The 23,735-nt window shown below is 33.3% G+C and overlaps 1 protein-coding gene across 1 annotated transcript in view; it reads right to left on the bottom strand.

Moving 5' to 3' along the window:
- Nucleotides 1-5,557: 5,557 nt before the first annotated feature.
- The window catches only part of LOC127729778 (tudor domain-containing protein 5-like), an 82,769-nt gene continuing 64,591 nt past the window's right edge, over nucleotides 5,558-23,735 (bottom strand). The window contains exons 21-22 of the mRNA XM_052237664.1: nucleotides 15,041-15,138; nucleotides 5,558-11,742 (exon numbers count right to left, since the gene is read on the bottom strand). Coding sequence (XP_052093624.1) covers nucleotides 11,152-11,742; nucleotides 15,041-15,138 — 689 coding nt within the window. The 3' untranslated portion in view covers nucleotides 5,558-11,151. The remainder of the gene's footprint in view (nucleotides 11,743-15,040; nucleotides 15,139-23,735) is intronic.

The following is a 23,735-nucleotide window of genomic DNA, read 5'->3' as shown; positions in this document are numbered from 1 at the left end:
CAATGCATTTGAAGGTTGGACCCCCCCCCCCCCCCTTTTTTTCTCTTGAGTTGGGAACCCAAAGCTGGATCAGCCCCTGTTTGCCCCCAAAAAGGGAGTTCCTAAATATTAAATCTGTATCTTTGTATGTTGAGCGTGTCTGATAGTCGGGTCACACCTATCCCTTAGTATGTCCGAATATGAATGTTTGTTTATTTTGAGAAGAGGGGGGTTGTTATAAAACCGTAAGATATAAAATACAGTTATGATTACCTTTACTACACTGATACAGGTAAGTACTTTGGGTTATAATATAGCCTTTATCTTAAGCCTCTTCTACCAAATCCAACGCTTGCCACAAAATGTCGTCCGTCTTATACCCGTCCATATTGACAACTGCATACAAGGAGCATGATGTATTTATTGTTTGTAATAAGAATACACGAAACTGTCAACCTTGACCCGCTGATCCATTTTAGCACATGGAGTTAACGGGAATATGCAAAGCAACTTTGACATTTGTAAAATATACTCACTTGTCAAAGTTTGAACAAAGATACCTTAAGAAAGGTTACTAGTGGGGTTTCATGTTATTAAAAAAAAGTTCTTATAAATCATGGTTTGATATTGTCAATAAATATGCTATCGGTTTTTTTTTTTCATTTAATAATCAATGTTAACAAATAATGGGTTAATTTAGAATGGGGTGTAAGTTAGTTATACACCTCGGGATACGGCGTGTCTGGATAAGAAACCCCTCCGGCCTCCGGCCGACGGGGTTTCTTATCCAGACACACCTATCCCTCGGTGTATAACTATTACTTATACTATCAGAATTGTCACTGGGGTCAATGTTTATCATTCAATCAGAATTAGCCCTTGGGGCAAATTTCTATTGTACTATCAGAATTGACTGGCATGCATGTATCAATTACATTCCCCCCATCTGGGTATTTCTGTATTTAGTGAATAAGGGTTATTGTGTGGTCATTGAATAAAAATTCTATAGTGTGTATCAATGCATTTTTAAACAAAATTCATACTATAAATTATTGTACAAGTTATAAGTGAATTTTAGTCAAATATTGTATAAGCACTTTTTGTACAAATTACAATTTGTACAAAGTCAAAATACAAATTATATTTTGTACAATTTTTTTGTACAAATTATAATTTGTACAAAGTGATAACTTGTATACAACATATACATAATACACATATTATAGAAACGAAATGTAGTCTCTAGTGTGCGTGCATTTACCAATCCACCACAAACACGTCACAGACATATTGTTAAACATCATTTTTTTTAATTGTTTTTATTTACCTTTTTTACCGTTCTTCAACTTGATACTTCTATCATGCTAATGAAGAGTAACAGTAGCAAATAAAGTCGATTTGGCAGCACATTGAATTTCATTCCTCGAAAGTACATTTTGTAAGTGAATTGTAAGTTGGTTATCTGTATGATGACCAATATATTTTTAGTATACTAAGTATACGAATCTTCAAGAGGTAAGAGTTCCATATGGCACCCCCACCATACTAAAAGAACACAATAATGTATTACAGTTTATTCCGTGGGGGTGCCATATGGAACTCTTTCCCTTCAAGATACTGATTTATTATTTAGGTACACCTGGGAACAGTATATCTAATATATATGTTCCTGGGTACACTAGGGTGCATATCATGGAAACGGATAACGTGCAGATTGAGAAAACATAAATGGAGGTTGCTTGGAGCATTAAGACAGTGCGTTTTTTCTCTGAAACAGTGCAGAAATCATGCTAAAATTGATATATAAGAAAAACTAGCACGACTTTAACATATATATAACATAGGTACTAAAATTTCATAATACACGTTCTCCTATTTTGCCAAGGCAAACAAAATTCAAAACTCCTCCTTAAATATCAAAATTAATGCTCCCTTGAATATTATCTCTCTCTTAAATATTAGTGGTTAAATTACCAATAAGTTATTCCAGTTATTGTAGTTTAGTTGCCGATAGTATTTGTGTTGCATTTGTCAGTGACTCAATTTTATCCCTGTATTAAAGATCGTCTTCAAAACCCACCACCTCCCCCTGTAGATAATACAGAAAATTCAAATAATGTTTTGGAAAACTATTGCTAAGAAGACGTCAACATCCCTTGAAAATTTAAACAGGTCGCTTAGATGCTCAGAAAATCGGAGGAAGCCACCATTGTTTTTAAAATGTGTAACTGATTTTTTAAGAAAGGTATTTAACTTACCTCTTAATGCATTTATGGAGGATTTTACTACATATCTTAAAAATGTAGTTTTCTTCAATACCAGCTTCTTCAACAAACAGTTTCAACCCAATCTTAGCTGTGTTATCTTTATAAAGTAAAGAGTATTCTGAATAATTCATGTCTCCGTGCAGAATTGTGTGGTAAGTATCCATTAAGTTCTTTACAAATTGAGAATTGTCAGTGTTCGATCTTAAAAGTTTACTAATTTCCTCACGTGCATAAATATCCTGCACACTAACAAGACACAGCAGCTGTTTGGTATCTATCCATTTAAGGTTTGGTAATTTTGACAATTCAACAAGAGTGAACACGCTGAAATGTCACGCCTACTATACTGACCATTGATTTTATGTTGATAGTCCTACATATAAAGTTTTACTACAAGTATCACATTAACATTTATGATCCAAGAAAATGAGGTCAAGGTCAGATAAACCAAGGCGGAAATACATGTTCACCTTTGATACAATCATTCCATACACAGAATATAGATGACCTATTGCTTATAGTATAAAAGAAACAGACCAAACCATGGCAATTCTATATTGACCAATGACTCGTGAAAATGAGGTGGAGATCAGATGATACCTGTCAGACAGACGTATACACCTAGCTTACAATCATTCCATACACCAAATATAGTTGACCTATTGCTTAAAGTTTAAGAAAAACAGACCAAAACACAAAAACTTAACATAAGCAATGAACCATCAAAATGAGGTCAAGGTCAAATAAAACCTGCCAAACTGATATGTACATCGTAAAATATTTCCATACTCCAAATATAGTTGACCTACTGCATACAGTATTAAAAAAAAACCAGACCAAAACACAAAAACTTAACATTGAGCAATGAACTGTGAAAATGAGGTCAAAGTCAAATAAAACCTGCCAAACTGACATGTACATCATAAAATATTTCCATACACCAAATATAGTTGACCTACTGCACACAGTATTAGAAAAACAGACCAAAACACAAAAACTTAGCATTGAGCAATGAACTGTGAAAATGAGGTCAAGGTCAAATAAAACCTGCCAGACTGACATGTACATCATAAAATATTTCCATAAACCAAATATAGTTGACCTACTGCATACAGTATTAGAAAAACAGGCCAAAACACAAAAACTCAACTTTATCCACTGAGCCATGAAAATGAGGTCAAGGTCAGAGGGACATGTACACTTTACAATCATTACATACACCAAATATAGTAGACCTAGTGCTTATAGTATCTGAGATATGGACTTTACCACGAAAACTTAACCTTGTTCACTGATCCATGAAATGAGGTCGAGGTCAAGTGAAAACTGTCTGACAGACATGAGGACCTTGCAAGTTAACCACATCCCAAATATAGTTATCCTATTACTCATAATAAGAGAGAAATTAACATTACAAAAAATCTTAACTTTTTTTCAAGTAGTCACTGAACCATGAAAATGAGGTGATGGACAATGGACATATGACAGATGGAAACTTCGTATCATAAGGCATCTATAAACAAAGTATGAAGCATCCAGGTATTCTACCTTCTCAAATATTAAGCTTTTAAGAAGTTAGCTAACGCCGCCGCTGCCGGATCACTATCCCTTAGTCAAGCTTTCTGCGACAAAAGTCGCAGGCTCGACAAAAATTGGCTAATCGGGTAATTTTGATAATTCAATATTAACTTGATTGATCAGATGCCTCTTGTTGCTAAATCGCAGTGAAGGCTTTAATCAAAATGAGAATGTGCCCTGTGTAAGTGAGCGAGTAATTTATAATGAACGGGATCTTGTGACAAGTCATGCACGCTAAATTGAAATTCAATGAACAGTTATTCGCATGGCCGATGAGGCACACAGTCTCGGTTCTTTTGGAGTTCAATCTATTCCTCAATTAAGCATATACATTTGTGTTTTGTTTTGGGGTATTGGTTTCACATCTTGTGAAAATCATTCGCATTGTTCAACATCTGATGCTATCCTATAAAATTGAAAGTAACCAGTGGCAGATCCAGAACTTTTCATAAGGGGGGGGGGGGGGGGGGGGGGGGGGGCCGCTTCAGTCATGCTTCAGTGATTCCCTATATAATCAACCAAATTTTTCCCACAAAAGGGGGGGCCCGGCCCACCCCCCCCCCCTGGATCCGCTTATGGTAACGTCTTTAAAATGACCATTCGAAACCCAATGAAGATTTACATAACTGTTAACATTAAGAAAACACGTTCATTTCAGTGCATGGTCATTAACCAGATAAGCTAGTGGACACAACTGATTCAAAATCATAGGATATAGCGTTATTGGAGAAAAATGTTAGAAATTGAAACTGCTGTAGGTTAATGCTTTAGAGTGAGATCTAACAATGTGATGTATTAATTTCCTTAGATATTGCCAAGGTGTTGTATTCATGTGAAGTTCTTTGGTTGTAGTCTGTACATTTATAAACGGTAAAAATAACATGTACCTTTTTTCTGGTATATAAACAAGGTCTCTTGATATTTCTGTGACAGTTCAAATTGTTGAATATAGCTTCTACCACCAGGAATAGATTACCTTAGCTGTATTTGGCAAAACTTTAAGTAATTTTGGGTCCTCAATGCTCTTCAACTTTATATTTATACAAGTCATATGTATATTTAAGAGCCGTTACACATATAGTTATTGGAAGATGATTTCATTATCTAGCTGTATAGTTATACATTTGTAGCTATATTGCAATTTTCATTTTTTACAGCATTGGGTCGACGATACCGCAGCTGATGGACTTCAAGTCCCTGAGTGCATACCATCCGCTCAATTGTCAGTGCTATGGTACTGAAAAAATTGAAAACAACACGTTATAAATTACAAGCACTTTTCTGATTATAAGCATAAAATCGTCCAAAAAAGCAAAGCAATTTATCTAATGACAATGAAATCATTCCTTCTTACACCAATATATCGGCTAAAGTAGCTTTTAACAGATTTCAAATAGCAATGTCATATGTGGTGTAAGAAAAACAAAATAAAGGGCAATTAGCATAATATTTGTGCCTGTTAAATGGTAAAATGTTAAATGGATAAACCTTTTACTATATTCCTTCCAAACTTGGTTTCGAGAAAAGAATTAGCCTGATACTTGAACAATGCACCTATTAAAATATCAAACACAGGATAAATTAAGGCAACAGTTTTTTGCAAATGTTCAAATCTAGGGGAATCCCATGAACTCCAAAAGGAGCAAGACTGTGTTTGTCGACAGGTTTAGCTTCTCCTGCTATTCATGCATCATCAACCACAAGAATCCACACTAGTCAAAATATCAAAATGATAAACTTGTGAATTATTTTATTGCAAAAATCATCACTTAAAATAACAAACAATAAATGTAAAATGCTTCATTGCATACAAATATAAAAGCACTAATGTCAAATATTTCAAGAATTAAAGTAGCACAAAAGCATTGAATATACATTTCCTTTTTACAACTTTACTCTGATTTTTTACTAAATTTCCAAAACTGTCTTAATACAAGTCCTCCCTAAATTGTACCTTGGAAAACTCTTGATCTAGTATAAGACAAATGATTAAAACTGATGTTTAAGATATGTGATATTTTAAACCTTAGCAAAATCATATTACATCAGAAGATTCTACAATCAATTATACTCCTAGCATACAAAAATCTTTCCATTGGTATTACAAACTTTGTCTGAACAACATGGGAAATATATAGCTCCTCCAAAGTTCAAACGAAATTAGAAAAATATACAAAGTTAAATGCACTTTGAAAAGTAAACAAAGTTTAAATTCAATTGGTTTATGGTCTTAGAAGAGATTATTTAAATAAAGTGCTTGCAAGCACTGAAGAGTAAGATTGCTCTCATTTCGCAATGTGAACTTAATATAAAACATTGCATAATATTCATAAATGAAACATATTTAGGCAATATTTTGAATGAGTGCTCTTCATTTGTCAATGGTTGTACTTGAACATATTTGTAGACTAGATAGATATATATTATATATAAATATATATATTTTTTAAATCTCAGTATACATCAAAAATGAATTGCTTGATAGTGACATGGATAGCATCTAAGGAATGATATTAATGTACTATTTTGTTTTTGCTCTCAAAGATAGATAAGGCCTGGAAAATAAATTTATCAAGCAAGTGACAAAAGGGTTTTAATTGCATGTCATGCAATCTTTACCCCAACTAACTTAAGAGTCTGTGTCGCTCACCTGTATCTACTATGGTTTTGGAAATCATGTTAAATAGGGTTAAAAGCATAATAAATAGTATTAGATACCCTAATAATGATTGAGGCCAAGTTTGGTTAAATTTGGCCCAGCAGTTAAATCAAAAGAAGGACATCCCAGTGTGGTCTTACAATAGTTACTGAAGACTCCTTATCATTATTTAAATTAGTTTTCAAGTTGTGACCATATGAAATTGTTTTTTTACAATTTTCCCAAAGACTTCTATAGTAAACCCCTATGTTCTATTTTTAGACATGGCGGCCATGTTGGTTGGATGGCAGGGCCCGAGGGTCATCTGATACATTTTTCAATCAAGATACTCTATTGAAAGTTGTGGCTAAGTATAATTCTATTTGGCCCAGTAGATTAAGTAGAGAAGATTTTTGTAAAAGATTACAAAAATTTACAAATATTGTTAAAAATTGACTATAAAGGGCAATAACTCCTTAAGGGGTCAATTGACAATTTTGGTCATTTTGACTTCTTCTTAGATCGTACTTTGCTGAACATTATTGCGGTTTACAGTTTATCTCTATCTATAATAATATTTAAGATAACCAATAACTGCAAAATTTCCTTAAATTACCAATTCAGGGGCAGCAACCCAACAATGGGTTGTCTGATTTGTCTGAAATTTCAGGGCAGATATATCTAAACCAAGTGAACATTTTTAGACATGTCAGATTTGCTCTAAATCCTTAAGTTTCGTAGATATAAGCCAAAAACTGCATTTTACCCCAATGTTCTATTTTTAGCCATGTCGGCCATGTTGGTTGGCAGGCGGGGTCATCAGACACATTTTTCAAAGTAAATACCCTAATGATGATTGTGGACAAGTTTGGTTGAATTTGTCTCAGTAGTTTCAGAGAAGATTTTTGTAAAAGATTACAAAAATTTACGAAAAATTGTTAAAAATTGACTCTAAAGGGCAATAACTCCTTATGGGGTCAATTGACAATTGTGGTCATGTTGACCAATTTGTAGATCTTACTTTGCTGAACATTATTGCTGTTACAGTTTATCTCTATCTATAATAATATTCAAGATAATAATCAAAAACTGCAAAATTTCCTTTAAATTACCAATTCAGGGGCAGCAACCCAACAACTGGTTGTCTGATTCGTCTGAAAATTTCAGGGCAGATAGATCTTAACCTAATGAACATTTAACTACATGTCAGATTTTAAAAAATAACAGAGGACGACGGATGCCAAATGATGAGAAAAGCTCACCTGGCCCAATGGTTAATAAACTGCTTCGCTGAGCGCAGCTGGATACACCTGCAGAGGTCCAACCCTGAACAGTTGGGGCAAAAATGGACACAATATTCAAGCTTGATATAGGTCTGAATTTGGATTGTAATTAAATATTTGACATGTTAGAGGTTTCTGAATAGATGTAGTCAAAGAACTTTAAATTGGTTATGTGAATTGAATTTATATTCAATTAAAGATTTCTTGCTGTTGTGCAATACACTGTGCTGTTGCACAATACTTAGTAAATCTGTTGTCAGACTATAAACAAATAAAGTTCAATTTCTTCTCAATGTCATATTTGAAATTTATGAAAATCAATAGAGAGATTACATCAATCGCTATAAATAATTCACCAAAGTTTCATGAGAACTGCTGAAAGCATTTTTGAGTTAATGTCCAAAAACTGGTAAATCCCCCTTTTTTAATGAATAAAACCCAATAACTCAGAAATGTAAAATCTAAAATTTAATAAAAATTCTAAAGGGAGCTTACATCAACAGATATAAACAATTCACCAATTCATTAGAACTGCTGAAAGCATTTTTAGTTATTGTCCGAAAACTGAAAAATCCCCCTTTTTTTATGAACAAAACCCTGTAACTCGGAAACTTTAAATCTAAAACTTATAAAAATCCAAAAGGGAGCTCATGTCAATAGATATAAACAATTCACCAAAATTTCTTGCAAGTTGGTGAAAGCATTCTTGAGTTATTGTCGGAAAACTGGAAAATCCCCCCTTTTTTAATGAATAAAACCCCAAAACTTGGAAACGGTAAATCTGAAATTTATAAAAAACGAAAGGGAGCTCACGTCAATAGATATAAACAATTCACCAAAGTTTCATGCCTATTGGTTAAAGATTTTTTGAGTTAATGTCCGACATGTTGATGACAGACGGTCAACGGTATACCATAATACGTCCCATAAACAGACGTATAAAAATTATTAATGTGTGACTGAAGATGGCTAAACCTCTAAATTTTCTGAACAGTATTATCTATCATTGACTTTGTTACTTGCAATATATAATAGCAGAAAAAATCATAAAAATATTAGACAACATATTTTTTCTGAAAAAGAATACCGTACTTTTTTTTCAAAAACTTCTTTAGTTTCAATCAAAAATTAATCAAGATTATTTGACAGGGCTTCAAACCTTTAGAATGATTTATTTTACTTTATTAAAATTATCTCTGCCGTTTCCGATACAATTTTTATTCAATAGCTGAAAATAAGCGTAAACATGTTATGTTTGATTTCAAACAAACGTCTAGATTTTGAAATCCTTGTTCTAATGATGTTTATATTTATTTATTCAGCATCTATAAAATAGACTACAAAGTTATGTTAAGAATAAAGTTCATGATATTTCACTTTTAAAGTATTTTCCAAGTTAGTATATTAGTTTGCTATACAAATCATTCTTTTACATTAAAGATTTAAAATCAGTACACCAATTCCGGTAAAAAAGGATCAACTTAGGACATGTTTTGAATTTTTTCATGGAAGAATTTATAATCAAAACATTCAATATGCCAAAAATCATTTACACTGATCCATATTGAACTTACAGGTATGATTTGAATGTAAGTGTTGCTTAGCACAACAATTACGTGTACAATAAAGTGGGAAAATCTCTCAAGTGGTTTATTTGGAAACCCCCCCCCCTCCTTTGCATAAATTTGATTTGTAAGGAACTACTGTTAAATGGGACTTCAAAAACATAAAATAAAACCTTGCAAAAAGGGATCACGGCCCTAGAAACACAAATAATTAACCATTTTACAGTATATAAACAGCAATAATCATGAGTACATCTAATTCTGTATGACAATATACTAGTTGAGTCTCATAAAATGTACAATAGATGATTGTCTATAACCAAATCACATGTTGTTATACTGAAAGACAAAGGTATACTGGCTATATGAGCTACAAATTTGTATGATATAAACACTGCATGTGGTTAGCGTTTTGAATAATACATCTGTTATATTCGTCTCCCCCCATTTGCATCGTATCTCCTACATTAACATGTCTTTCAGGAGTGGGAAGTGTCATAATCACCTTGATTGTACATACATCCCACCTTAAATAAATGTATTCTATATCCAAAAAGAATATAGGAGGGCTCCACTAATATAACCCTTGAACCTGTCATTTAATAATAAGACTTTCTTTTCATATCTAACTCCCTTAAAATTATTAGACATATTGTCATAACCTATTAAATAGCTCGTTTTATTTGTCATTGTTGAACAACATTTCTCTATAGAAAATCCCCTGATGTATTTCCTCTCCAATCAGCCATGTTATGATTACAGACATACCAAAAAAAGTACAATTGTGATGACAATTTTTTTGAGTTCAACAGCCTAAATTCAATAAAAATAGGTCATTTTCAATAAGTGCACACTGGATTTATTACTCATCATAACCAACAAAAATTAGCTTAATAGTGAATAAATATGTGCTGGCACAGCAAAACAAGTACAGACAACTGCTGTATCTTTCGAAAGACAGGAGGACAACACTAAATTGAGTACGCCAAAATTTATTGCAATTATTTTCTATTACTCTCACAACTGATAAAAAGACTTAACTTATCAAGGATTTCAATGCAAATGAGGGGAAGGGGCATCTCAACTTCTGATAGGAAATGGTTTAAAGATATGAATTATTGAATATATGTTATTGTTTTTAATCTGTTACTAACATTTGCATTAACAACAACTACTTTTCACTATCTACATAACTGAATATTGCAATCACACCATTTCTTTGGAAAAAAATAACAAATTTATGTTTTATACATATACATATATCAACAAACAAATAATAAAAAATAAAACAGTAGTTGGATTCAAATATCTTCTTCATACAAATACTACACACAGCGCAACAAAGTCCATTTTACAATGTGCTGATTCTTTTTTATAACATACCCATATTTACACAAATAGGTGTGTTAAAATAAAACAGAAACTAAAAAAAATGTAGTAACAAAAGGTACAAAAATAATAATGAAGCACAGATCAATAAGAATGGAACCATACTAGTATATACAATGGAACAAATTATTCAAAGCACTAAATTCTTATGCACTAAAAATGAACATGGGCTAATCTCTCAAACAGATGAGTCATTATAAAATATTTACATTTGGAGGTTAAGTAATAAAAAATGAAATAAAAAGCAGCCCCTTTTTCTGTACATCAACAGTGACAAATAAAATGAAAAATAAAAAAGTAACAAAGTAACATTTTTTCTTTGTCATAAATTGCAATACTTATAGAAAACAGATCTATTTTGCAAGGTCATAAAATCATAAAATAGCTTTAATACTGAATCTAATTATTTGGTAATTTAGTGATGGACAGTCTTGTAAATCAGCAGCCAGATATCACTGTGATCCAGAGTTTCCACTCCTGTCTCCACTTCCACGTCCAATGCTTAAATGTTGTAACAAGGGCAATAACCCTGGTAACAAAGGAAGATCTGGAACTTCACCTGAATTATGTGTGGGTTCAGAAGACTGTCCCCCTAATATTGGATTCATCATTCCACTTCCTAATGGGTTAACTTGAGACATATTCGGTACTCCCATAGGCACAGAATGTCCCATCTGGTGCACAGAGTTCTGCAGGGGATTTCCCATCTGTGGCATAGTTTGCAAAGGATTTCCCATCTGAGACATAGAATTTAACCCAAAAAGCTGTCCGTCATTTGGCTGACATTGAGCACCAGGAATACCACCCATCATAAGCTGAGACATTAATGGATTAATCATAGCTTGTTGGTTCATCTGAGAAAATAACATCTGTTGATAGAAAAGCTGCTGTGGTGTCAAGTTGAAAGTGCTCATTGGATTCTGGGTGGCCAGATTAGCAGCGCCACTATTTGTTGGTTTTGGCAGGTTTGGTGGGGCAGTAACTTTCATTGGTGTCACTACGTTGGTCATCTTTACAGGGCTAACTGATGCTGACAACACAGACTGCAAAATAAAGTTTTTCAAATCAAGTTATAATCTGGTGATTTATCGTTAAGATAACTTCATTGTAAAATGTTTTTGTTTTTTTATTTAAAAAGCTCCATGATGAAGCACACAAATAATGTTATTTTTTTTCAAATCATTTTTCAACTAGAACAGAATAATTTAATATTATTTGTTAACAAGAGTGCACATGCTGAAATGCTTGCCTGTTTTACTGACCATTGATTTTATGTTGAAAGTCTTAAAAATAAAGGTTTTAATAAAAGCATTACAGAAACTTATCATTTTTAAAAATCTATGGCAATGAGGTCAAGGTCAGATAAATTGTGTCAAACAGACATATACACCTTACAATTTTTTATACACCAAATATAGTTGACCAATTGCGTATCTATACTACAAAAATTACGAGGTCCAATTTGTTAGCCGGCATGACGTAAAAACGACGAACAAATTCAACTTTATATATAACTATCATAGGGCAATGGTGTTGATTAAAAATTACACCATTCCAGGCCCTTTTGTTTTCCACATAATTAATATTACCAAAATAAACAAGTTCCGGGTTGAATCTGATACCGATACCAATAGTATATGTCACATGTACGTATGTATGTTCTGTATCTCACTCCTTTAATAGGAGCACCGTCATGGTTATGTTGTAAGGGAGGCCTGGTTGTGACGGGTCGTGACATGTAGTTTCCGGTTTTAGTAAGAAACGGATTCAAACAGAAAGATTTTGAAAGCAGAAAAAACTGTGTACCTTATAATCAGCATAACTTATCAGATGACAATATGAATACTAAAAATACAGGCTAAGAAAAAGGCATAGGTACTTTAATTCAATCAACAACCCGTAAGTCACGGGTGTGTTCTAGTGCTAATTGAAAACATACCAAAACACAAAAACTTATCGAAATGAACCATAAATATGAGGTTAAGGTCAGATGATACCTGCCGGAAAGACATGTGCATCTTACAATTATTCCATACACCAAATATAGCTGACCTATTGCTATTAGTATTTGAAAAACAGACCAAAACACAAAAACGTAACATTGACCATTGAACCATAAAAATGAGGTCAAGGTCAGATGATACATTCCAGACAGACATGTACACCTTACAATCATTAAATACACCAAATTTAGTTGACCTTTTGTTTATAGTACTTGAAAAACAGACCAAAACACAAAAACTTAACATTGACCAATGAACCATTACAATGAGGTCAAGGTCGAATGAAACCTGCCAGACTGACATGTACCCATTACAATGATTCCATACACCAAATATAGTTGACCAACTGCTTATAGTATTTCAGAAACGGACCTAATCACATAACTTTAACTTTGATCACTGATCCATTAAATGAGGTCAAGGTCATGTGAACTCTGTCTGACAGACATGTACAGGTTGCAAGGAACCCATATACCAAATATAGTTATCCTATTACTCATGATAAGTGAGAAATTCACCTGACAAAAAACTCAAATTTTTTTCAAGCAGTTGCTGAACCATGAAAATGAGGTCAAGGACAGTGGACATATGATTGATGGAAACTTCATAACATAAGGTATCTGCATACAAGATATGAAGCATTCAGGTCTTCTACCTTCTGAAATATAAAGCTTTATACGAGTAGTTTATGCCGCTGCTGCTGCCACTGCCAGATAGTAATACCTATGCGACTTTTGACACAGGCGAGACAAAAATAAGGCATGAAATCCCAAACATTGTATTCATTTCTGAAATCTTATTAGCATGGTTACAATTTGTAAGTTTTCTGGAATACTGTATGATGCAAATGAATACTATAGCAATAAGATGTACTGTGAGCAACGATACAATACTACACTATAAGTACTTGTTATACAAGAAGTGAGAGAGCAGATGTAATAAACTGCTTCGCTGAGTGCAGCTGGATATGCCCGCAGAGGTCCAACCCTGAACAGTTGGGCAAAAATTGACACAATATTCAAGCTTGATACAGGTCTGAATTTGGATTGTAATTAAATATTTGACATATTATAGGTTTCCGAATAAATGTAGTCAAAGAACTTGAAATTGGTTATATGAATTGAATTTATATTCAATTAAAGATTTCTTGCTGTTGTGCAATACACTATGCTGTGGCGCATTACTTAGTAAATCTGTTTTCAGACTATAAACAAATAAAATTTATAAAATTCTAAAAGGAGCTAACATCAATAGATATAATCAATTCACCAAAGTTTCATAAGAATTGCTGAAAGCATTTTTGAGTTATTGTCTGAAAACTGGAAAATCCCCCCTTTTTTAATGAATAAAACCCCATAACTCGGAAATGTAAAATCTAAAATTTATAAAATTCTAAAGGGAGCTTACATCAATAGATATCAACAATTCATCAAAGTTTCATGAGAATTGCTGAAAGAATTTTTGAGTTTTTGTCCAAAAACTGGAAAATTCCTCTTCTTTTTATGAATAAAACCCTGTAACTTAGAAATGTAAAATGTAAAATTTATAAAAATCAAAAGGGAGCTCATGTCAATAAATATAAACAATTAACCAAAATTTCTTGCAAGTTGGTGAAAGCATTCTTGAGTTATTGTCCATAAACTGGAAAATCCCCCTTTTTTTAATGAATAAAACCCCATAACTTGGAAACGTAAAATCTAAAATTTATAAAAAACGAAAGGGAGCTTACGTCAATAGATATAAACAATTCACCAAAGTTTTATGCAAATTGGTTAAAGTGTTTTTGAGTTAATGTCCGACATGTTGAGGACGAAAGGACAGACTGACAACGGTATACCATAATACGTCCCGTAACCGGGCGTATAAAAACCCTAAGCATAGAAAAGCATGCTCCCATGAAGCCCGATACAAAATTTTTAAATGCCCAAAATAAAGGCAGAAAAAGTATCACACATGGCTAGTATGTGAAAGAATATACAAGTATTCATTGAGGGTTGTTTCAAAATCCATTGTGAAGTCATGAACCTTGTCAGACATATTTCTTCATAATCTGTGTTTTTGTCCATTCAGGGACGTCCTGTTCATGGCCAATCTTCAATACTTTGATTTACAAAAGTTAGTCATATAGGGACATAAGAGCTTGTTATTTGTGATAGAACCTTGTGTATTAGTAAAGACTTTATAATGGCATGTAGAAGGCTTTTTTGAGATGGACTGTATTTTGGGGTTGCTGCCTCATCAATACATACCTTAAATATGCACCATAACAGTAAAATACTTTCTTGCTCAAAATATATAAATTCAAAGTCAGAACCTCTACAGACATTAATTTCTTTACCTTTGTTGCAGTATCAGATTTTACTGTAGATGAATGGATTTCTGGTTTATTGGTTAGAGATTCTGTGTTAGCATCTTCAAACTGATCAGCTGTTGGTGCTAAAAATAACCAGATATCATAAGCATAATTCTTAAAATATTCACTAGTATTTATTCCAAGGAAAGCAAACATACAAGTTTTTTTTTTAATTTGAGAAAGTTAAATCATACAATCAATAACAAATAAACTTGACATCAAAGATATAAAACAATTTGTTACCAGCACATGGTGAATGTTTGTAGTTGATAAATATAGATTCTACCACTGCATCGAGTGTGATACAATATTTATCCACTCAAGACAGTTAAATTTTCAAATTTAAAACGCGAGGCTTGCCGAGCGTTTTAAATATTTAAAATTTAACTGTCGAGAGTGGATAAATATCGTATTACACGAGATTTGGTGGTGGAATCTGTTTCTCTAATGATTTTCAAACAATACGCAGGCAAATTTATTCCTTCTTTTCGAATGAGCTGCAAAAAGATGTGTCCTTTCTATGTGACGTCATCAAGCATGGTCGCCTTTTTTCATGCCGTCACAATAGGAAATTCAGAGGAAAGCAAGAAAATTCGACGTCATAATAGGATTTTAACCAATGAAGAACTGAGATCAAACGAACCACACCTTGATTAAATTTTTTTTATACAATGGGTGCAGAAAGGGATAAATTGACGAAGAATTAGAGAAAAATGTTTATTGTTCAGAAAAAACTGACAGTAATAATAACCAAAGTATTCACCAATTATTTTATGGAGTTATTTGCAGCTTAAAGAGCATATATATGCCAATGGACATTACACTAACAACACTCAATCAACTGAAAGCTTTCTATCATGTCTGTCATATTTGTTTCTTGTAATTGTTTTGCTATAAATTAGACCAGCAGTTTTTTTGTTTGAATAGTTTTCGCATCAGGGCCTTTTATATCCAACTAGCTTTAATGTGACAGATATTAAAACAGTGGATTAAAACTTTTCTTAAGGTGGTACCTAACACTACAGGGAGATAACTCTGTAAAAATCAGCTAAACGTTTTAATTACGTTGTATTGTTAAGGAAATATTAAGCTTCTCAATGATCAAAATTAGTGTTTGTCAAACTGCTATATAACCAATGAAATTTTTCTGATAAAGTGGTTTGTTCAAATTTTTTGAAATTTTTATATTTTTGTCAAAGGGTCAAAGTAAACATTTTGTCAAAATTTTATGAAAATTAAAGGAGCCAAATTAATATTAGTCAAGGTGTTGGGTACCACCTTAAAAACATGATGAAGAACAGCTATACTGTATTTTCCATTTCTCAATCACTTAAATTTTTATGACTGCAACAAGCATCTTGAAATATTCCCAAGTCATTTCGGTAATTTTTTTTGGCTGGTATTATATAATCAGGATGCACAATAATGCACTTTTCTGAGGGTGACAAGTCTTGCACAAGAACAAGTAAAGTCCTTTTTTGTGAAGAATTTGGTCAAACAAGTAGTGTAACACTGTACCTTGAACTAACCCTGATGCCTCTAAGTTTGAAACTATCAAATCATGTGTGCTACATGAGGAGACTTTTTGTTGTTGTGTATTGCATCATTGAGGTTGTATGCATAACCCTTGAAATTTGCATAAATTGGTGGAAGGATAACTAGGGCATGTTTCATCATTATGAAATAAAGTCATTAATAAACTGTGTTGAGTTTCTTATTGCATGTACAAAGTATCGTTTGTATTGTTCAAATGGCTGCTGTCTTGATGAATGGGGGCCTCTATGGTCGAGTGGTCTAAGTAGTCAAACTACTGTATCACTAGCCAGTCAACACTCGGGTTGTGAGTTCAAATCTTGCACGGGGCAGGTGTACTCGACTCCAATCTTAATTGACTAGGATTGCCAGTTTTCCTACCGAGTTTCAGTGGTTCTCTCCGGGCACTCCAGCTTCCTCCACCAATAAAAACTGATTGCCATGAAATAGCACAATAGTGTTGAAAGTGGCGTTAAACACCAATCAATCAGTCAATCAATCAATCAAAAATCTTGATAAATGTAAGTGATTACCTAATACACAACAAGATAATTGTGTATTCACCTTGTTTACGATCTGAGGCTCAAGAAGGGGAATATATAATTCAACATTTCTTTGAAAAAATAACTCAAGTCTGGAGGTGACAATTGAATTTAATGATGATTTCATAATTTTAAATAAATAAGTAATTTATCAATTCAATGAAAAACAATTGCTTTGTAATATTCTATTGACAGTCTATAAATTATCAATACACATAAAAGTCTATCAAAGGTAACCTTTGAATTTAATGATCATTTCATGATTTTAAATAAATAATTTAACTAAACAGAAGTTTGTACAAAATTATAACAATTCAATGAAAACAATTGCACTGTAATATTTTACAAATGAGTCTATAAATTTTCAATACACATAAAAGTCTATCAAAGGTATTCTACGAATGACAGTCTATAATATTCTATACACATAAAAGTCTATCAAAGGTAACATTTGAATTTAATGATCATTTCATCCTGTCATTGTGTTATTGTGCTATGGTAAAATTTTTTGTATTCTTATCTTTCATTTTTGCTAATGTGTTTTGTCTATATGCCTTTTTGTCTTTCTTTGTTACATATTTGTTTGTTTTTATAGTGATTAAGATGATAACACAATGTTGACTGCTATACCCCTATTTTTGATGTTTTTACCTATTATGTCTGTTTGTTTTGTTCACACATCGTTGTCAATATAATGAAAGTTTATGCCAAACCATACAAGTGAGAGGTTTAGCTAGCTATAAAACCAATTTTCTACATACGGAAATGCCTGTACCAAGTCAGGAATATGACAGTTGTTATCCATTCGTTTGATGTGTTTGAGCTTTTGATTTTGCCATTTGATTACAGACTTTCCGTTTTGAATTTTCCTCAGAGTTCGGTAATTTTGTTATTTTACTTTTTTCGTGATTTTAAATAAATAAATAATTTGTTAAAGCAGTTAAAACAACAACACTTTAGGGATTGCTACAGTAATTTAATTAGATCGACATGTTTCTGTGCCTAGGGCACCGTCATCAGGATAAAACAATACAGAAAATTGTGCCTGAAGTACAAAATCGGGTATTCATGAATTACGTAACAACAGACTTTGGCAGAATAATATCAAAAAACATTTTAATTTCAATGACAGTCACATTTTATTCAACTTTCTTCTTCAAGTTTACTTCCATGCATGTATACTTTCACTTTCTATTTATACCCACCATGGTTGCATTGTGAGGTAATTGATGTATACCCGATTTTGCACTTCAGGCGCAATTTTCTGTATTGTTTTTATTCTGATGACGGTGCCAACGGCACTGAAACATGTCAATTTAATTAAATTACTGCATCCCTAAAGTGTTGTTGTTATAAGTGCTTAACTTTTTATGTTTTTATCATAACCCTGCATACCCGAGGTATCCACTTTAGGGATTCTATTGTACTGAAGATTTACCAGGCGTTGGTTCAACTTCACTGTCGTTTGTAATAAAATAAATAATTTATCTAAACAAAAGTTTGTACACAATTACAACAATTCAATGAAAAATAATTGCACTGTAATATTCTATGAATGGCAGTCTATAAATATTCACTACACATAAATACACATAAAGTCTATCTAATGTTCATTAGCTTAGAGAACCATTCTGTTTGTTGCTCTGTCACTTGTCTTTGACGGTTAGACTGCTACTGACAGAGTGCCGATTTTGGGTCAAAGTCTTTAACAGGAACACCCACTAGACCTATGCGCATAAACTGGTCCAAAGTGTCGGTGCTGGTCTTGCATCAGAGCTTCATCTTGATAAGGTCTTCAGAACCCATGCTCACACTCCACACTAAAAACTGGAAGGACACTTGCGATCTCAAATAAGTTGACAATGTTCACAAATTGATCTTTCATTGTTGTAACTTCTATCAGTAGTTGAGCAGGGCTGAGATGCTTAAAGTTGTTGAAGATGATATATTTCAAAGTGCTCCATTCTTGTATGGTAATGTTTTGGTCAAAGATGGTGTAGTGACTGGTCATTGTGGTCAGTTGACTGGTCCCATAGTGTGGTAAATCGTAAATGTTGTTGGAGAAAGATGCTGGTTGGAATATGGTGAATGCTACGAATATCTTGGGAGTCAGGAAATCTGTCTTTAATGTTGTCGGTAAGAGTTGATACCAGATGAACAACTTTTCCAGAAAGGTGGGCATCTCTGGGTGAGTGACTGAAGTTGATACCTTTGAAGTTCTCTTGGTCAGTTGTTGCTAAGATGGACTAGGACAGAAGTGGCCCAAATGATGGTTGGTCAGTAAGGTACTCGGCTGATAAGGCGGTAAGGAATCTTTGACTTGCAGTCGGACGGTGCTGTATGACAGGTCCCTCTGTTGTCTTAGTGCATCTCTGTAAGGAATGGACTGTTCTCTCTTAGGAGCTTGGATACACCAGTGTGTTTACCGATCATGACAGCTGCACCATGGGATCCCATACCACACAGTTTGGAAAGGTCAACATCATTCTGTTGCTGGTAGGCTATAAGCTGGCTGGTTATGACAGCACTGTTGCAGGCAGTCAGGTTTATCAGCTTTGAGTAGGACATCTTAAGTTTGGCATCTTTCAAATAGCTGAGGTACAATATTAAGTGTTTCTGTTTTTATAGGTCAGTGGACTCTACTATCATTACAGAGAATGCTGAGCTGTTTTGATGAATTCAGAGCATGCTGTACTGTAAATTCAGAAATTATTGCGTGCATTTATTATTGCGATTTTTGAAGAATGGACTAAAATGCGAGATTAATTATTGCGATTTCAGGAAAATCTGCATACAGAAATAAGTATCAGATATTCAGAATGCGAGTTCTTATTATTGCGATCTTCATCAGCTCGTATTATTTGCATTAATAAAAACCTCGCAATAATTTCTGAATTTACAGTATCTTCTTGGTACATAGTTCTTGTTATAGGTGCTCCATTCATCTTGGACAGCTCATTCAGGGACTGGTACTTGTTGATTGGTACATTTTCTTTGGCAATGTAGTAATTATTTCTAAACATTGTTGTCAAGGCATCATCTGTTTTCTCATACACCTTCTCTGCCATCGTCTTAAATTTTTTGTCTTTGGCTGCTTCATCGGATATACAAAATTGTTTTTCTTTTTGTGTTTCTGGCAGATTGTGCAGAACATGGCATTACATGTGCTGTCAAAGGTAAGCCATGTGAACAACTGTAACCATTTGTCATTGAACCATCTGGCATTTTTAGCAGGTTTCTGATTTTCATCTGACAACTCTCTTTTATGCTTATTTATTGTTGGATCTTATTATGAATTTACATCTAATATTCAAAGCTTTTATACCAGAAAAAAAATTGAAACAATTAAAGAAACGCCCTTGAATTCTGTTGGCCTTTACAGAGAAGATATATGGCTTCATTTAGGTAAAAATCGGAAGTTTAGCATAGAAAACAAAAGAAAGGATAACGCCCATTAAATTCTGTGAGTAAAATGGTTTCATAAAATCGGAAGTGCAAAAAAAAACTAGATTGTTCATTTTGCTCAGTATATTTCATTATATATTATTATATGTATAACTTCAAATTTAAATTACATTAGTTTTCATTTTTTTATACAATATTCTGTTTTAAAATTTTACATTCCTCTAAATTACGCTTTTACCACTTTTACAAATCTTTATATCTCCATCTACCATTTACCTACCTAGAAGTTAACAGTAAAATAGATCTTTTGAATAAAGGATTATCAATTAACCCATTTTGATCCCCATTTTCCATACACAAACTCAGTTAACTTACATCCCAACTCCTTCGTTCTAACAAGGGTGATCTGAGTCGGATCACCCCTACCAGATCACCCTACCTTGAGTTTCTTTGTTCTGCATGCTTTCTTTTGTTCTGTAGCATTTTGCCGGGAATGTCGAAAACACAATAAAACTTAGAAATATTTAAGCAGAACAAAGACTAACTTTCAAAATTCTGTGGAAAAAATCACTAAATTTTCAGTGTCTATGCCGGGAATCGAACTCAAGACCTGAAGCATATGAAGCCACGATTCATACCCCTACACCAGGACCACTGGATACAAACTAACTGTTAATTTAACATATTTAAACATTGTATCCGGGGCTCATAAAGGGTATATACTCTATAGTTATATATAAAGTATACTATAATTTTTGTATGGCATTCTGAACTAGATGTTATGAAGCGATAATGTTTTTTTCATATAGTCTAGAAGAGCTGGGGTGTAAAATAGTTATCCCACTCGGACTTGGTGTGTCAGTGTAAGATCACCCTCTGGCCTCCGGCCATCGGGTTGATCTTACACTGACACACTGCGTCCTCGTAGGATAACTATTACATAAATCTACCTTTATCGTACGCTGTACCGAATCAGCTGATTGATCATAAATGGTTTATATGTTTTATTTGGATTAAAATAGAAGGATTCTCGAGTCAAGTGTCATTTGTCTTCCTTAATGAATACAAGAGTGCACACGCTGAAATGTCTCGCCTTCTTTACTAACCATTGATTTTATGTTGATAGTCCTAAATACAAAGCTTTACTACAAGTAACACATAAACTTAACATGATCCAAGAAAATGAGGTCAAGGTCAGATCCTTACAATCATTCAATAAACCAAACATAGTTGACCTATTGTTTTTGTTTCTAAGAAACAGTCTTAAACAAGAAAACTTAACATTGACCAATGAACCATGAAAATTAGGTCAAGGTCAGATAAACCATGCCAGACAGACATGTACACCTTACAATCAATTTAGGCTTTAAATATAGTTGACCTATTGCTTATAGTATCTAAGAAACAAACTTAACCATGAAAACTTAACATTGACCAATGAACCATGAAAATGAGGTCAAGGTCAGATGATACCTGCCAGACAGACATATACACCTTACAATCCTTCCATACATCAAATATAGTTGATTCATTGCTTATAGTTGAAGAAAGACAGACCAAAACACAAAAACTTAACACTGAGAAATGAACCGTGAAAATGAGGTCAAGGTCAAATAAAACCTGTGAGACTGACATGTACATCATAAAATATTTCCATACACCATTTATAGTTGACCTATTGCATATAGTATTAGAAAACAAAATTCAAACTTGATCTGTGTTTTGTGGTAATAAGCATTGTGTATAAGTTTCATAACATTTGGTTGAGGCAAACTCAAGTTAGAGAACGGAAACCAATTTTGGGACGTACAGACGGACGTACGTACGTACGTACAGACGGACAAGGGTAAAACTTAATGCCCCCACCGCTACAGCGGGGGCATAAAAAGACCAAAACTCAAAAACTTAACTTTGACCACTGAACCATGAAAATGAGGTCAGGGTCAGATGACACCTACCAGTTGGACATGTACACCTTACAATCATTCCATATACCAAATATAGTAGACCTACTGCTTATAGTATCTGAGATATGGACTTGACCAGGAAAACTTAACCTTGTTCACTGATCCATGAAATGAGGTTGAGGGCAAATGAAAATTGTCTGACGGGCATGAGGACCTTGCAAGGTACGCACATACTAAATATATTTATCCTATTACTCATAATAAGAAAGAAATTAACATTACAAAAAATGTTGACTTTTTTTTCAAGTAGTCACTGAACCATGAAAATGAGGTCAAGGACAATGGACATATGACAGACGGAAACTTCGTAACATAAGGCATCTATATACAAAGTATGAAGCATCCAGGTCTTCTAGCTTCTAAAATATAAAGCTTTTAAGAAGTTAGCTAACGCCGCCGCCGCCGGATCACTGTCCCTATGTCGAGCTTTCTGCGACCCTTGGACTGTAATCAAATTGACTTTGTGCATAGCCAAAGCAAACACACATTTGAAATCTAAGAAAAGATCAATTGCTCACTTATTATAACAAATTTGTTGACTTTATAATCTGCAGAAAATATGTAAATCATTCAATCAAGAAGATATGACATGTAGTTGCTGAGAAAAATGTGACAAGATTTCCATATCTGTTCATGACATTTTAAAGATATGTTTTCAGCAACGAGATGTAGAACATCCAAGAAGCTAAAAAATTTGTGGCATAAGCATATGAAACTTGGTGCTATATATCAAACAGATTTTACTTGTAGTTGAGAAAATTGTCATAAAGAATACCAAATCCTATATTCACTTCATATGACCTGTAGTTGCAAGCCTTCTTTATTGATAATTATGATTTATATATTCAAAACAATCAATATCTATAAAAAAAATAATTTAGGCTTAAGCATTTTCCATTCTGAAGTACAAGATTTAGACTGTCTGCTTCAAACTGTAAAAACAAGATGTACTGTGACCTATTACTCATTAATGATGCCTGCTATAAATATTCAGTAAACAGGATGTTGACAAGCAATGGATGTGAAAACTGGTCACTTTATATAAATTTCAGCTACCTGATTCCTAGTTCCTTAGAAAAATGTTTCAAAAATTTTAAGCATGGCCATTATATGTAAAAATAAACAGTTTACTCTTATTATCTCGAAGTCAGTCAGACCAGAGAATATTTCAAGATACCTGTAGTTTGACTCAAAGAAATAACGAAAGTTTGACAGACCAAAGGACACAACTCT

Source organism: Mytilus californianus, unplaced genomic scaffold (genome assembly GCF_021869535.1).
Source record: "Mytilus californianus isolate M0D057914Y unplaced genomic scaffold, xbMytCali1.0.p SCAF_2, whole genome shotgun sequence".
Classification (NCBI taxonomy): domain Eukaryota; kingdom Metazoa; phylum Mollusca; class Bivalvia; order Mytilida; family Mytilidae; genus Mytilus; species Mytilus californianus.
Note: the sequence above shows the minus strand (reverse complement) of the source record. Positions and strands in the feature narration are given on the sequence as shown.